Raw genomic sequence first — 14,623 nt, 5'->3', positions numbered from 1 at the left:
AAGTTCATTCTCGAAATATTTAAAAGCTATTTAAAAATGTAACATAACTATAAACTTACCTCTTTTAAAAGGAGTAAATTTCATAAATGGTCAGACTTTTTTTTTTCACCTAAGTCACAAGATTATGTTTTTCTAATAGAAAAGTCACAAAATTTTCACCCCAATAACACAAAAGTCACATAACTATATTTTCTAACCGAAGAATCACAAAAACTTCACCCTACTAACATAAAAGTCACAATTATTGAAAAATCCAACTATATTTGATACTCTATATTTTAATACTTTTTTATTTTAATCTAATAATACAGACCAATTAAAAGAGGAAAAATGAAATGTATAACTCCTAGAAATAAAAGAGATACAATCAATTCTAGACTGAAAAAAAAAACAATATATTTTTAACACATAAAAATACATTACTACTAATGAATCATCATTTCATTTTTGTGTGGTGGCATTTCTGTAGTTTATAAGGATTTTAGGGGCAAAAGTGAAAGTAGATATCTCAACTTAAGAGGTTTGGACAACACGTGGTTGAAGGATATTTTGAGATGAAAATATCTAAGACCTAAAATCTGCCACCAGAGGAAGTCCACGTCATCAGCCAAGTTAAGGAAGATATTTTGTTTGCTGACCCAAAAATAGTCTAAGTGGCAAGAATAAAAACCGTCCCTTTAATATCAAACCCATAAATATCTTAGGTGATGATTGCTACACTCTTCTTTACACTTCTTTTTTATTCCATTCGATTTTATTAGTGTAACCATGTTTGATTGAACACCAAATTAAAAATATAATTAAAATTTACTCCCTCTGTTTTAATTTTCAGTCAAATCTCTCTGCAATGATAATATTTATTTGAAAATTTTATGGCTGTTATAGTGAGGTGCTCTAACGTGTGTATATTGGCATTTAATGTCTGGATTTTATTTAGCTGTTATAAATAAAAGTATGTAAAAATTTATTTTCCTGTACTTTTTATGTTATAAATGAAAATAAAATGCTTGTTACTTTTAAAATCTCAATTGATTTTCATGTTTCATTAATTAAAACTTGATGTGACTAATAAATTCATAACTAGTTGTACCGTATTGATAAAGAATTAAAATCTAAGGAACATATGCATTTAAAGTTAGTTGAAAATTTTAAATATTTCAAGTTTGACATATGAATTTTAAAATTGTATGTTGTTTAGTAAATTTCAGTCTCTTAATGATAATATAACGCTTGAATTAATGAAGATTTTTGTCCAAACTTTCAGCAAAAAGGAATTCGATAGCTTTCCCTTGATGATTAGCATAACTATTTTAATATTTTATTTTTATACATAATATATTTCTTACAAAATATCATTACAGAATATTTGAGTATGATTGTTATAAAGATGTAATTTTATAAAGTGTGTACCGCTAAAATGAATGTCACTGCTGTTATAGGTAAAGTACTGTTTTAGAGAAGTAAAATATAATATGAAACCACTGGGTATATTGTTGTTGTTGTTGGAAATATAACATGAAAAATCGGTTCTGGAAATAATTAGGCCGTTATTGTGAAATACTGTTATAACGCATGACAATTATAGAGAGGTTTGACTGTATATGATATCGTTTGATTAGATACGGAGTTTAAGAGAAAAGGAAAGATTTTTGAAATTTGTGGTCTAAAACAAGTCATAGATAGTTGTGTGGCTGTTAATCATTTCATTAAGGAGAAAAGAGGAGTTTTAAGTTAAATTTAAATGTATCATTTTTTTGAGACAGACTAAAAAAGGAAAGTATATTACATAAATTGGGACAAAATAAATAATAATTTACAACAACAACATACACAATATAATTTCATAAGCGGGGTCTGGGAATAATTAAAGGGAAAATTACGTGGCTTAACAAACAGTTAAGTGTTAATTAAATTTCGTAACTATACTTTCCCTTCATTACACCATATAGCTAATAAGTGTTTATTAATGACATTTAGTAACTTACAAGGTAAAACACAGTAAAACATATCCCAAGCGCGTGTGCGCGTGTATCACCATTTTCTTCCAATTTCAAACCGTTTTCTCTCTCTTTCTCGATCAATCTTCTCCTATTTTTTTCTCCATTTACCTTATGCACGATTCTCACTGTTTCATTCATCCTAAATTGTAGTTGCCCACTAATAGGTAAGTTTCTGGGGTAATTTTTAGTTCTTTATAGTGTATCTTGTTTCATAGATTCCTCCCTTTCATTGATTCTAAGAAAAACTTTACGACATTGCTAGGGTTTTTTCGGAAAAGGTTAGAAGTTTGTTTTAATGGCGGATGGAAGCACTCCAATCCGAGTTACTAGAGGTATACCCAATTTTGTCCAGTATTTTGATGATGCTCCATATTTTGATTTGTTTATCACTCAAGATGAAGACGAAATTGCAAGCTCTACTGCTAAAATGGCTGCTGTGAGTAGTGTCAAGTTTCCCCATGATAATGTAGGTATTGAAATTACGGAAGATAAAGGCGCAAAATATACCAAGCGGAAAAATAGTGTTCAGACTCCATCGAATTCCAAAGTATCTGAATCAAGTAGTGACAAGCGTAGAAAAGTCATTGTTGCCTCTTCAAAGAGCAAGGGTAAAAGTGTTGCTGAAGAGCAGTCTTCAAAACCGTTGGGTGCTAAAAATGTTGATGAAGACAAGTTTTCAAAACCAGTGGGGGTGGTAGAACAGGTAGTGTAATCTCTGAATACAATGTATTTTTTTTATACACTCAATAAATCAATATGTATTTGATTGCAATATCTTTTTTTTTTTTTTTGATATTTTGTATTGTATTTTTGTTGTGTTTGAGTTTGATAAAGATAGGAATTGTATTCATGTATATGCTCTGTATTCATGCAATACAAGATGAGTAGTAGCCCTTTTGAATGATATTGTATTCATTTATATGTTTTGGCTCTTGTTTATCTGATTTTATTCTTTGAGCCTGTATTCATGTATATGCTCTGTATTAATGCAATACAATATGAGTAGTAGCCTTTAGGAGAGGATACTGTATTCATGTATTTGTTTTTGGCTCTTGTTTAGCTGATTTGTTATCTGGAAATGTATTCATGAATACAGTTAATGTATTGAGTTTTTTGCCTGAGCCTTTTTGCATTTGTGTCATTGAATACAGCGAAGTAGATTCTTTGTGAGATATCCTCCTAGTCATTTCGTGCACATGTCTTGTCATACTCATACTGGAGTAGTTAAAGATCTAAAGGATAAACTAACCGACAACCAACTTTCCTTATTTGGTGAAACTATATTTGGTGTATTCCTCCAGATGCAGCATTGTGAGGTTCAGTCACAAATGATTAGGTGCTTCATGTTGAGAGAACTAAAGGAAAGCTCTAAAGATGCATTTGTAATGAACATAAATGGAAGCATTTTGTGGTTTACTATTAGGGAGTTTGCCTTAATAACTGGTTTGAATTGTATTGGTGATGAAGAGGAGTTTAAAGTTAAACTTAACAGAAACAGGAAAAACAGGTTAATGGAAAGATATTTCGGTGGGTCTAAACTTCTGCCGAAGAAGACAGCTTTGATAAACTACTTCGAGCAAAAAGATTGGTGCCTCAACGATGCTGTTAAGATTGCCATTCTATATTTCATTCATATGTACATATTGTCCGATCAGAAGAATGCTGTAAATATACCAAGGCTTCATTTGGATTTAGTGGAGAGTGGACGCTACAGAGATTTATCGTGGGGCAAGGTAGCTTTCCGCCAATTAATGAAGAGTATCTCACAGAAGATGGATTCTGTGAAGCAGTTTTATACACTTCACGGAATGCCACTTGCTATGCAAGTTTAGCTGTATGAGTGTTGTTCTAATGTTGATCCGACTATTGTGGTCAGGAACAGGAACAATATTCCCAGAATACTGAATTGGACCACTATAAAAAATTAACTAACATTTAAAAAACTGATGGAAGGCATGTTTAAAGAAGACAAAACGGTAATTGTTTCTGCTCAAACTTTTTATATAGCCATTTACATTCATTTACTTTTTATATTTGTGATACAAGGTCTGACAGAGTTAAAATCTTACTTAGGGGATGCGTTTTTTTGGGAACATTGCGCCGATCGTGAATGAGGTTGCTGCTCTTCAATTGCCCCCGAATGACGTTCGCGTAGCACCAACTACAAATTTCCCGCAACAACCAGTTGATGATGACGATGATGATGATGATGATTTTACTACTACCCCACCCCGCGCGGCAAGGGACACTGATGCAAAGGGTTTTGTTGCATCCGAATCTCCACCACACAAGAAACGTAGACAGTTGTCCGTTGGAGGTTCATCGTCAAAGAAAGCAGATCCGGTGAATGAACCAATTCCAATACCAAGAAATACTGCACAGGGGGAGAGTAAGAGGTCTGTTTCTCCAAAGGACAACGAGGCAGTCTCTCGAACCCCCGCTTCCCCCATCTGCCCAGTGTGACGTCCAGTCAACCAGTAAAGAAGACGAGTTTCCTGTAACGAGGAAAGAATTTGAGAAATTTAAGAAGTCGGTAAGTGTGTTTTAATAGATTTGTTTAGTGTTTGTATGTATATTTGATAATGTATGGTAAGCATAATATATTGATACTTCCTTGTAAATTTAGGTCAAGGAGGAGTTCAGTGATCTTCATGATTTGATGAACGACAATTTGACAAAAATTCTTCAAGCAATCAAAGGGAATACTGATTCAGATAAGGTAAAATAAAACAATTAAACAAACTAGTTTATTCAACTTAACACTCATACATTTTTTTTAAGGATGCTCATAGCGAGGCTCCATTTCAGCAAAATGACAGTGAAACACATTGTATATTGAGGATGACATATTTGACAAGTCACCAGTTCATGAGGCAACAGAGGTAATATTATCAGTTGAATAAGTTTTTCGATACGGCTAAATGTTTTACCAAATTCGGTTAAATCAAGATTTTTTTAAATGTATACAATATGACTATTACAGCTACATATTTTTAAGTATTTAGGAATTTGATGTAAGTTTTAAGAAGCCATTTCTTCATAGATATAGCAAAAAACTATGTTGTTTTTTAGAATACAGTGTTGTATTTTGAAATACAGTAGACTAAATTTAAATGATACCGATTCATACAGTAGACTAAATTTAAAAATGATACAGATTGCTACAGTGTACTATATTCTCACACTACAGATTGAAACAACTTGTTGTATTCATCTTTAATAGTGAATACAATATGAGTATTCAACTATATAATCTATGCTGTATTTTAAAATACAGTTGCCTGAATACAATATCTGTATTACACTTGCCTGTTGATTATTAACAATACAGTGGACTGTATTCATGTATACAGTTGACTGCATTCATGAATACATTAATACAGCGGATTGTATTCATGCATACAGAATATGTATACTGTAACGACCCGTTTGGTCGTTAGCACCTGTGAACTCGTTTTCGCTAAAATGTCGTTTTCTTAGTTTAAAGGGCATTCTTAACTTGTGGGGATAGGGGCACGGTTATATAATTGATGGATAATATTTGAAATATATTTATTTAAAGTGTGCGAATAGTTTAGTCATAGGAATTTTATTTTTGCTTAATTGAGGTATAAGTTGGTGAATAGTGTAATTTACTGAGTGGGACAATTACTTTAGTTGGGGGGTAATAGGACTAGCCCATAATTAAGTTAAGACCCTATAACACAGGGCCCATAAATAGGAGTGAAATTAGTGGAGTAGGGTTCACATATCAAAAGGGAAAAAAAAAGGGACACTGCTGCATTCGGATAGGCAGCCGTTTCCATAAAAGGAATTGAACACCATCAGGTATGCTTTTACTTTTTTTATTTGGTTTGTCACGTTTTGGATTGGGTAGAGTAAGAATTTCTAAAATCATCTGTAACAGCAGTGCTGTCCAATAGAAGTATCAATCTGTGCAGGGTGGCAGCAAAAAGGACGAGTGGGTGGGAAAAATTGGCTGACACGTTTTCTTGCTTTTAAAATTTCAGCCTTCTTTTGCTTTGAAAAGTGTCCATGATTTGTTGATTATACTATTGGTTGTGAAGAGAAATTTTATACAATGGTCAATGGAAGAAAGGACAAAATAAGAAGCTAGATTGTACACCTAGTGCTGTAAAATAAGGATGAATTAGATGGAAAAGAAACGGGCAACCACACGTTGTTCATGGCTGCACATGGAATTCCCTGTGCTTCTTCTTTTACTTCTTGTTTTTATTCCTTCTTCTTTACGTGGATTGGTCATTACTACCTAAATCCATCATAAAATAATATTTTCAACCAAATTTTTTTTAACTTCTTGTAGTTTCTGTCCTTTAGTCCGCAAATTCTAAAAGTTTCTTTAACCCGAATATGCCAACGACTAGCTTTAAAATATTGGGGTAAATTAAAGGCTTCAAGTCCTAATCCTAAGAAAGGAGAATTGATGATTTGATGGTCCATTTATGGATGAAATTGACCAATTTTAAAAATATATAATCCTTAAATAATGGTGAAATTATTTTTCAATAAAATTCCAATCTTGCCCTTGTGGGCCCAAGGCCACCTTTTGGGGTGCGATTTTGGGTTTCGAATATAAATATAGCAATATGGGTGTCCTTAGATTCGTATTCTAATGTAGTTTGAATATTTTATAGATTTTGATCGCTCAGAGGCTCTACGCAAAGGGAAGACATTAGTTTGATTGTTCGTGTCAACCGCTCGACATCGAGGTAGGTTACGGTCTACTTTAGTTAGACTCTGATTAGAGAATCGTATGTAGTTGTAGAAAGTGTCGGGGATAGCATGATAGGCCTTCGGGCATGAAGTGGAGGTGAATTCCAATTAGGTTGATTTTGTCAGCTGTTATGTGGGCTTGTCGCCAAATGTGTTATTTCTGTGATGAAAAGGAATGGTAATATTGATAATTGAACAGAGGACAGTAATATGATTTGTACTTGTTGATTTATATTGGTGATATTGTTGAGACTGATATCATACATGACATGCTTTCCATATTATTGTTGTGATGATTGGTGAGGTGAGTGATTGAGAGACTCCGAGGTCTTTGCCGGAGATGGAGAGTGACAGAGAGATTCTGAGGTCTTTGCCGGAGATTGAGAGTGATTAATAGCCTCCGAGGTTTCTGCCGGAGAGCACGAGTGGTACATGGACTTCGCGGGTCCTCCATGGGTCATGGCTTTGAGGCACTGCCCTTAGCATGTGTGTACGAGAGTGGAGTGAGAGAGGTGACTGTTGCATTGCATTGCATTCATCCACTCATATATTTGACTGATCATTTGGTGAATTATATCTGTCTTGGTTGATTTCATGATTCCTTTACACTTTACTTGTACATGATACGTGACCATACCTGTTTGCTACTTGTTGGTTTCAACTTCTTCATGCGTTATCTAATCATTGTCGGCCTATGATGCTTACCGGTACAAATGTTGTACTGATACTACTCTTGCTGCACTTTTGTTGAGTGCAGAGTACGATCCAGGTTCCAGTTCTACACCCCGTGGCTGATACGCGAGGGTGACATCTTTCAGTCATTCAGGGTGAGCTACTTGGTCATCCGTGACCCCTGAAGGACCTTCTCTATTTATTTCTGTTTTTGTATTCGACAGACAATATGTAGCCTTCGGGTATTTTCAGACTTATATTCCGTACTATGTTAGCGCTCTTGTACCCGTTGACCAGATTTTGGGGTTGTCGTGACATTTCTAGTTATGTTAAGTATTTAAGACTTGGTAACTTATTCTTATTCAATTTTCCGCTTATTTAACTGGTTAATAGTAATGTGGTTCGCCTACTCGGAGGGATAGTGTAGGTGCCACCACGACTCGCGAATTGGGTCGTGACATATACAGCGGACTGTATTCAGGTATACATTAATATCGAAGTTTTTAATTGTTGTCATCTACTTTAATTTTAGGCATTTGGATCCCAATTCCCAATTAATACCTCAACAAAAAATAAGTGATGTGGCTCATGTTGATCCTGCAAGCATACATAGCCATTCAAATAATGATAAAATCGTCGATGCACTGGCCGACGACGTTGCCCATGTTCATCTTGATGAACATGATTCAAAACAATTGACACCATACAATGTTGATGCTCAAAAGCAAGGACACGTGATTCATCAGGAAACTCAGTTTGAGTTGGCTGACGAGTTTCTTCCGTCGCAAAGAACCATATCGAGAATCGTAATGACATTGCGTAAGGATAGGCGTCCTGGACCGTTGCAAATATCTCCCCATCTGTCAAATTTTGGTTCATCTTCTGGTATGTATTATTAGATAGTTCATTTTACGATTGTATTTATTTTTTGTGGTCCAATTTTTAATGTAATTTTACTATATTCAAGCAGACAGTTCAGTTAAGTTGACTGCAATATTTGACAAAAAACACCCATTTGAGCAGTGTGGCATCACTGTGGCTCCTGATAAAACAGTTTCGACAGAGTTCTCAAAATGGATTAGGGATGGGCTACTAGTTAGGCATGACAACAAGTAAGTTATGTCATCTTTTGTAATTATTTGTTTTATATAGATAACTCCCATTATATTACTGATATGTATCAATGTTATCATTGTCCCAAAATTTTTTTATTAATATGTATTTGTATATACTCTATAGAAAGAGCAAAGATGACCATTACAAAAAGGGGAAGGCAACACTGCCGTATTTTTTGGATTGTGGTATTAAGAAGATCAACGATAAAAATTGGTTTTACCTGCTAGCAATGGATGGGCAGTTGTTGAATGATGAGGTGCGATACAACTTTCTTTTTTTCACTAATAGTGTATTGTATTTAATGGTTTTCTCAAGTATTAAACACTAACTATTAGTATCCTTTTTTTCCAGCATATTGATGTGATTTTTTACTACCTACGCAAGAAATGCAAGTATGACACCAATAGTGTTATATCCTGCATTTTCAGAGCATGAGCGTGACACGTGCTTCCTCAAAAAATTGACAATCATGTTGTTGCTACATAATTTAAACTCACGTTGATAGTGTTGTATCCCGTATTTTTGAACGTCGGATTATTTGTAAGCTGAGGTGGGACCCACACGTCAAGATTTTTTTGGAACATGTGACAAGTTATATGAATCACATATGTAAAGTTAAACACAACTCATGAAGGACCCTTGGGCCAAATCAAAGTGGAAGCCCTCCAAACGAATATTTTTAAGAAAACGTTTTCGGGTGACCTGACTTTGAGGGGCAAAAACGGTATTATAAGTTTGGAATTTGGAAAAATACCAAGAAATAGAAGTTGTAGATAATTGAATTAGCTTTCCAACCATAGGTCGTGGGTTCCCAGGTGACATCGGTACAAGGAGATATGGACGTTTTAAGGTCGAAAGGTCAGTGGGCTAGGCCCAACTCGGGACCAACCGGGTTAGGCCCAAAAAAAGAAGAGAAAATTTAGACCCAATAGAGAGGGGTGGCCGGCCATACATGGCCCAAGCCCACAAAATTAATTAATTTCCATGTGTTAAAATTGATAAAAGGGACCATATATTCATTAATTATCCTTAGAAGTTTCAAGACAAAGAGAGAAGGAGAAAAACAAAAAGATGAAGAGCAAGAACATAAGGCCATTCGGCCATGTTCAATGATTTTTGCCCCCTTAAAATCTTGTTCCAAAAATTATTTTCTTGTAGTATTCCTACTAATTTAAGGGTCCTTTACAACTTGGTGTAGTTATTTTGGAAGATACGGAGCTTGTTTCATCAATTTAACAACTTGGTCAAGTGAAGAAGATAGGAGAAAAAGGTAAGAATAAATTCCTTTTTATGATGTTATGAAGGTTTGTTTATGTTGTAGTATGTAGAAATGAGTGAAAATTATGGAAATATGGAAGTTTACAAAGTGGGTGTGCATGTGTGCATGTGGTCGTGTGTATGTAATGTTGTATAAATAAGATGAGTTGAATTTTATGTTGTATTCTAGTTGTGGTTATAGTGGACTTCATATTGGAAATGAAAGTTGAATGAATTTGGTTGAAGTTGAAAATGTGCATGGTGGCCGAAAATAGAGTTAATGGAGAAGAATGATTAAATTTTTTATTTGTTATGTTAATTGTGTTGTTGAAGCCTTGTGATGGAAATGGAAGAAAAATGGTTTAAGTTGGCATGAAAAATAGTTGTGAATGGTTATAGGAACTTTTGTGATTTTATGGTAGATTTATGTAATTATGAAAATGAAAGTATTAAGGTGCAAATTATGATTATTGTTGATGAAATTGGAAGATGAAAATGTGTTATGAATATTTATGTTGAAGATTAGAGGTTTCGGACGAATTATGGTTTTGGTGAAATTTTTGTATATTTTGTGAATATTTGGTAAAATGATATGAAATGCTTCCGAATGGTATTGTAATGATCTTGATTAGTAATGAATATGAAAACATTGAGATTGGTTTGGAAGTGCGAAGTTAAATTGGAAGTTGTCGCACTATGTTGGAAAGAAGCCTATTTGTGCTAAAATGTGTTTTGTAGTGATTGTTGATATTGTTGGTGTTGTTGTTGATTATTTTGGTCGAGTTAAAATCTCGGGGATGTTGAATTTACAGGGGAGATGCTGCCCAAATTTCTGTAGACGAGTATTGGTTAAGATTGAACTCTTAAAGCCTTATGACTAATATTTGGTAAATGTGACCAATTGTAGATTTTGGACGAAACGGGATTTGAATTTAGACAAACGTAAAAGGCGAATAAGGTATGTAAAACTTTACCTTTCCTTCTCTTGGCATGTCTTAGATGTGATAGGCTTGGATACGAGCCTTGGGGACGACTCTACTCTTAGGAATCCGCACCTAAATTTTCCCCTTTTTCATTCAGTAGAATTGAATTGAATATGTCATGAATAGTTAGAAAAATTGCCTAAACATCTAGAACTTGCACAATTAGGACCCGATTACCTTAAAACTACCACAAGTGACGTCATGAAATGTAACGTACGTAAATTGTGTGCGCCACCTCATTTGACCCGAGGCGGGCCCACTATGCCCGATTTGTCTCCCATTGTATTATTGTTTTATTTTCGAGTAATATTAAAGGAATGTTTTAACTACTCTTCTAACTACTGAATAAAAATTGTTGTAAGCATTCTGTTGAGTCTTATGAACTATTCTGGAACATGGAAACAATCCCAGAAAAATTATTTTACGTAACCTATTGTGACATTCGAAATATACACAAAAATTATCGTCCGATTTCGTTAATATGATTTGTTATTCAAGATGCCCCATCGAGTCTTTGTAAATGTATTATGTTTTATATTGCATTTAGTTTCTCACTACTCCACTCGTGGATGCCTCAATGCTGCTTTCACTGAGCCCGGGCCAGGATATGTTCTCAAGCGTATTTCACTACATTGTTCGCCGTGCCTCGATGTGAGGGGGCAGGTATACATGTACATGGGTTGTGGAGTATGCTGTGCCATGTACACACATTCTGATATATGATAATATGATATGATATAGCCATCTGATATGTTTGATATGTGCACATTCTGATATGATATGAGATGTTACGGAGCTATTCCCTACTCTGGAGTATGCTGTGTTGTGGCGCTAGTGACGGGGTGGCGACCACGTTCTGTTCACCGAGTCCCATAATGGGGGCCGGATATGGCATATGCTCTGACATGTATTATCTCTGTTCTGTGAGTAAGCATTTTGATATTCCGATTACTGTACTTATATTCTGTACCCTCTGTTCAGATTATGATTCTGTTTATTGTACCTTATGCTTTACATACTCAGTATATATTCCGTACTGACCCCCTTTTTCTTCGGGGGCTGCGTTTCATGCCGCGCAGGTACACCCAGATGATGTGAAGTTACTATAGAAGATGTTCCAGCAGAGTTGGCAAGCTCCATTTGCTCCTGGAGTGCTGCCGAGTCAGAGTTTGTATGTATGCTTTTCTGGATTGATGTTAGAGACTTTGCAGACAGAGTCGTGGGTATAGTATGTCAGTTGTGTAAGCGGCTCCATCAGCCGACATGTCATTCTGTATTATATGTTAAATTCTATATGATCACAAATTCTGTTTGATTTGGAAAGCTTCGAAAAAGAATATTTTGAGAGCATACTGTGTATTTTATTTTTATTTGATTTAAAAGCCTAATAAGATTTTGTATGTCTTAAAGGTCTGTGGGTTCGCTCGGCTCCGGATATGGGGCCGGGTGCCCATCATACCCTAGTGGAATTGGGGTGTGACAAATAGCACATACAAGTTTACTACTGTTGATTGTCTTTTCAACACAAGAATTGATGCCATATCTAAATCCTATGGTGATCCGGATGGTGTCGCAAACCTAGGAAAACAAGAAGATTTTTTATGTAAATATGTGAAAGGCCACCGGATGATTTGCACTCTCCCGTGGCATATGGTTGATAATGTCTTTATCCCAGTGAACATGAAAGATAAAAATCACTGGTTGTTGGCTGTTCTATCATTCATTGACAGACGTCTATATGTATACGATGCAGCTGTTAAGGTTGAAATAGACAAGTTGTCCTCACTATTGCCACTCTACTTACACATCACTGATTTCTATCAACTAAAGAAAGGCATTGATTGGGATGGTCACCCAGCATACAAAGAAAAAGCCAAGGCTGATAGGTTTGAGGTTGTGTATGTTCAAAATCTGCCACAACAAAGGGCTGGTAGCATGTACGTGTGTTTACTATTTTTGCTCATTTTAAATATACAGATCAGCCATCTATCTAAATACATTTATATGTTTTCCTGTCTGCAGGGATTGTGGGGTTTATGTTACTGCATATGCGAAGTATTTGAGTTTGGAAAATGGTATACCAACCAAAGATTTGGATGTTGAGTTACTGCGTACCAGATATGCTGCACTTTTATGGCATTACGCTCGGCAGAAGAAGGAAGCTGAGGCGATAAGTGATGATGAGGCACCTCCAAAGCCAGATAGAGCAGCGATAGATTTTGAAAATGTTGAAAAAATAGTTATTTCTTAGTTTCTTTAGTCAGTTACACCAACAATTGTAAATCAGATTATGATGTTGTCCGTATTGGATTTTATGGTTGTATTTTTCATGGCTACAAATGCACATTTCTAGTAATGGACGCACAATTTATGCAGTGACTTTGTTATGAATACATCTCATTTTGGTATATACAGTCTTCTTTTCTAAATTACACAGTTGTATTCTGATTTGAAAAATGTATTTGTTCTGCTAACTGTTTTTAGTCAATACACTCCATGTTGGTGTACGTATTAATTTTTTGGAGTTTTCACTGTTTAGTTGTATTCAATATTCTATTTTTTTACTGAATACATACCCCATGATGGTTTATGTATTCAATAATACATATTGTATTCTAAATACATAAACAAATGATGGTTTCTGTATTCAATATATACACTGTGTTCTAAAATAAAACTCAATACCTACCCCACAATGGTTTATGTATTCAATAATACATAATGTATTCTAAATACATAAACCAATGATGGTTTTCTGCATTCAATATAAACACTGTGTTCTAAAATAAAACTGAATACATAACCCATGATGGTTTATGTATTCAATAATACATCATGTATTCTAAATACACAAACCAATTATGGTTTCTGTATTCAATATACATTGTGTTCTAAAATAAAACTCAATACATAACCCATAATGGTTGTGTATTATATACATACTATATTCTATTATTTTACAAGAAAACTCAATGAATACACCACAAACAGATCATCAAGTCACTTATAATGAAATACACCACAATATAGAATTGTTATACTCAATCATCAAAACAAATATAGATGACTAAAATCCATACTAAAACGAGCATATAACATCAAAAACATACAAATCAGAAGAAAAACCAAAATTTGAACTATTTTCTTCTAGGCTCATTCCTACAAGAGCACCTATTGTGACCTTCATGTCCACATCTACTACAAGAATTTGAATATTTATTTGGTAGCAATTCAGTTAAAGGCTTATCGCATTTCTTCTTTGGCCTTCCGGGAGGTCTCTTATATCTCAGTGGCAGAACTATCTCTTCAGAGATGGATGCAGGTATTTTCCACTCACTCTCATCGGGCAGAGGATACACTGGGACATCATAGGTCTTCACAACAGCCTCCGATTTGTATAAGTTTGAATAGTAGTTGTCTGTTGTTAGATTCTTGCTTTTAAGAACAACCCAAGCATGTGGGCATGGCATCTCCTCCATTTGAAACTCTTTACAAGTGCAAGTTTTTGTCTCAAGACAAACTATGAAACGTCATCCATCATCAATTACTGTGTGCAAGTATTCAGTTGCTGGTATTACCTAAGAAACAACAATTAAATTGGGGTTAGTATGGTTGCATACACTATACAGATCTGCAGTATACTGTACTTCAGTTTTTTGCAGGTGTATTTTTTAAATACACAGCTGTATAAACTTATCAAAAAGCTACTGCTTACAATTCAGAAATGCCTTCAACATGGCCAGCGATAACAAATACATAATAAGAACACGAAAACAAACCTTTATGCGCGTCGATTTATACTCATTGATAGATAGCAACTCATTGAATTTTTTCCCAAGAGTAGTGAATGTATATGAACCG

At 34.8% G+C, this 14,623-nt stretch overlaps 1 protein-coding gene across 1 annotated transcript; it reads right to left on the bottom strand.

The window, feature by feature from the left end:
• Positions 1-13,899: 13,899 nt before the first annotated feature.
• Positions 13,900-14,241, bottom strand: LOC132624423 (uncharacterized). The gene has a single exon (XM_060339208.1). The coding sequence runs from the start codon at positions 14,239-14,241 to the stop codon at positions 13,900-13,902; it is 342 nt and encodes a 113-aa protein (XP_060195191.1).
• Between the last annotated feature and the right edge of the window lie 382 nt (positions 14,242-14,623).

Source organism: Lycium barbarum, chromosome 2 (genome assembly GCF_019175385.1).
Source record: "Lycium barbarum isolate Lr01 chromosome 2, ASM1917538v2, whole genome shotgun sequence".
NCBI classification, from domain to species: Eukaryota; Viridiplantae; Streptophyta; class Magnoliopsida; order Solanales; family Solanaceae; genus Lycium; species Lycium barbarum.
Note: the sequence above shows the minus strand (reverse complement) of the source record. Positions and strands in the feature narration are given on the sequence as shown.

Coding starts and splice junctions, on each gene's coding strand:
- LOC132624423 (XM_060339208.1), bottom strand. CDS start 14,241: ATGGAGGAGATGCCATGCCCACATGCTTGGGTTGTTCTTAAAAGCAAG.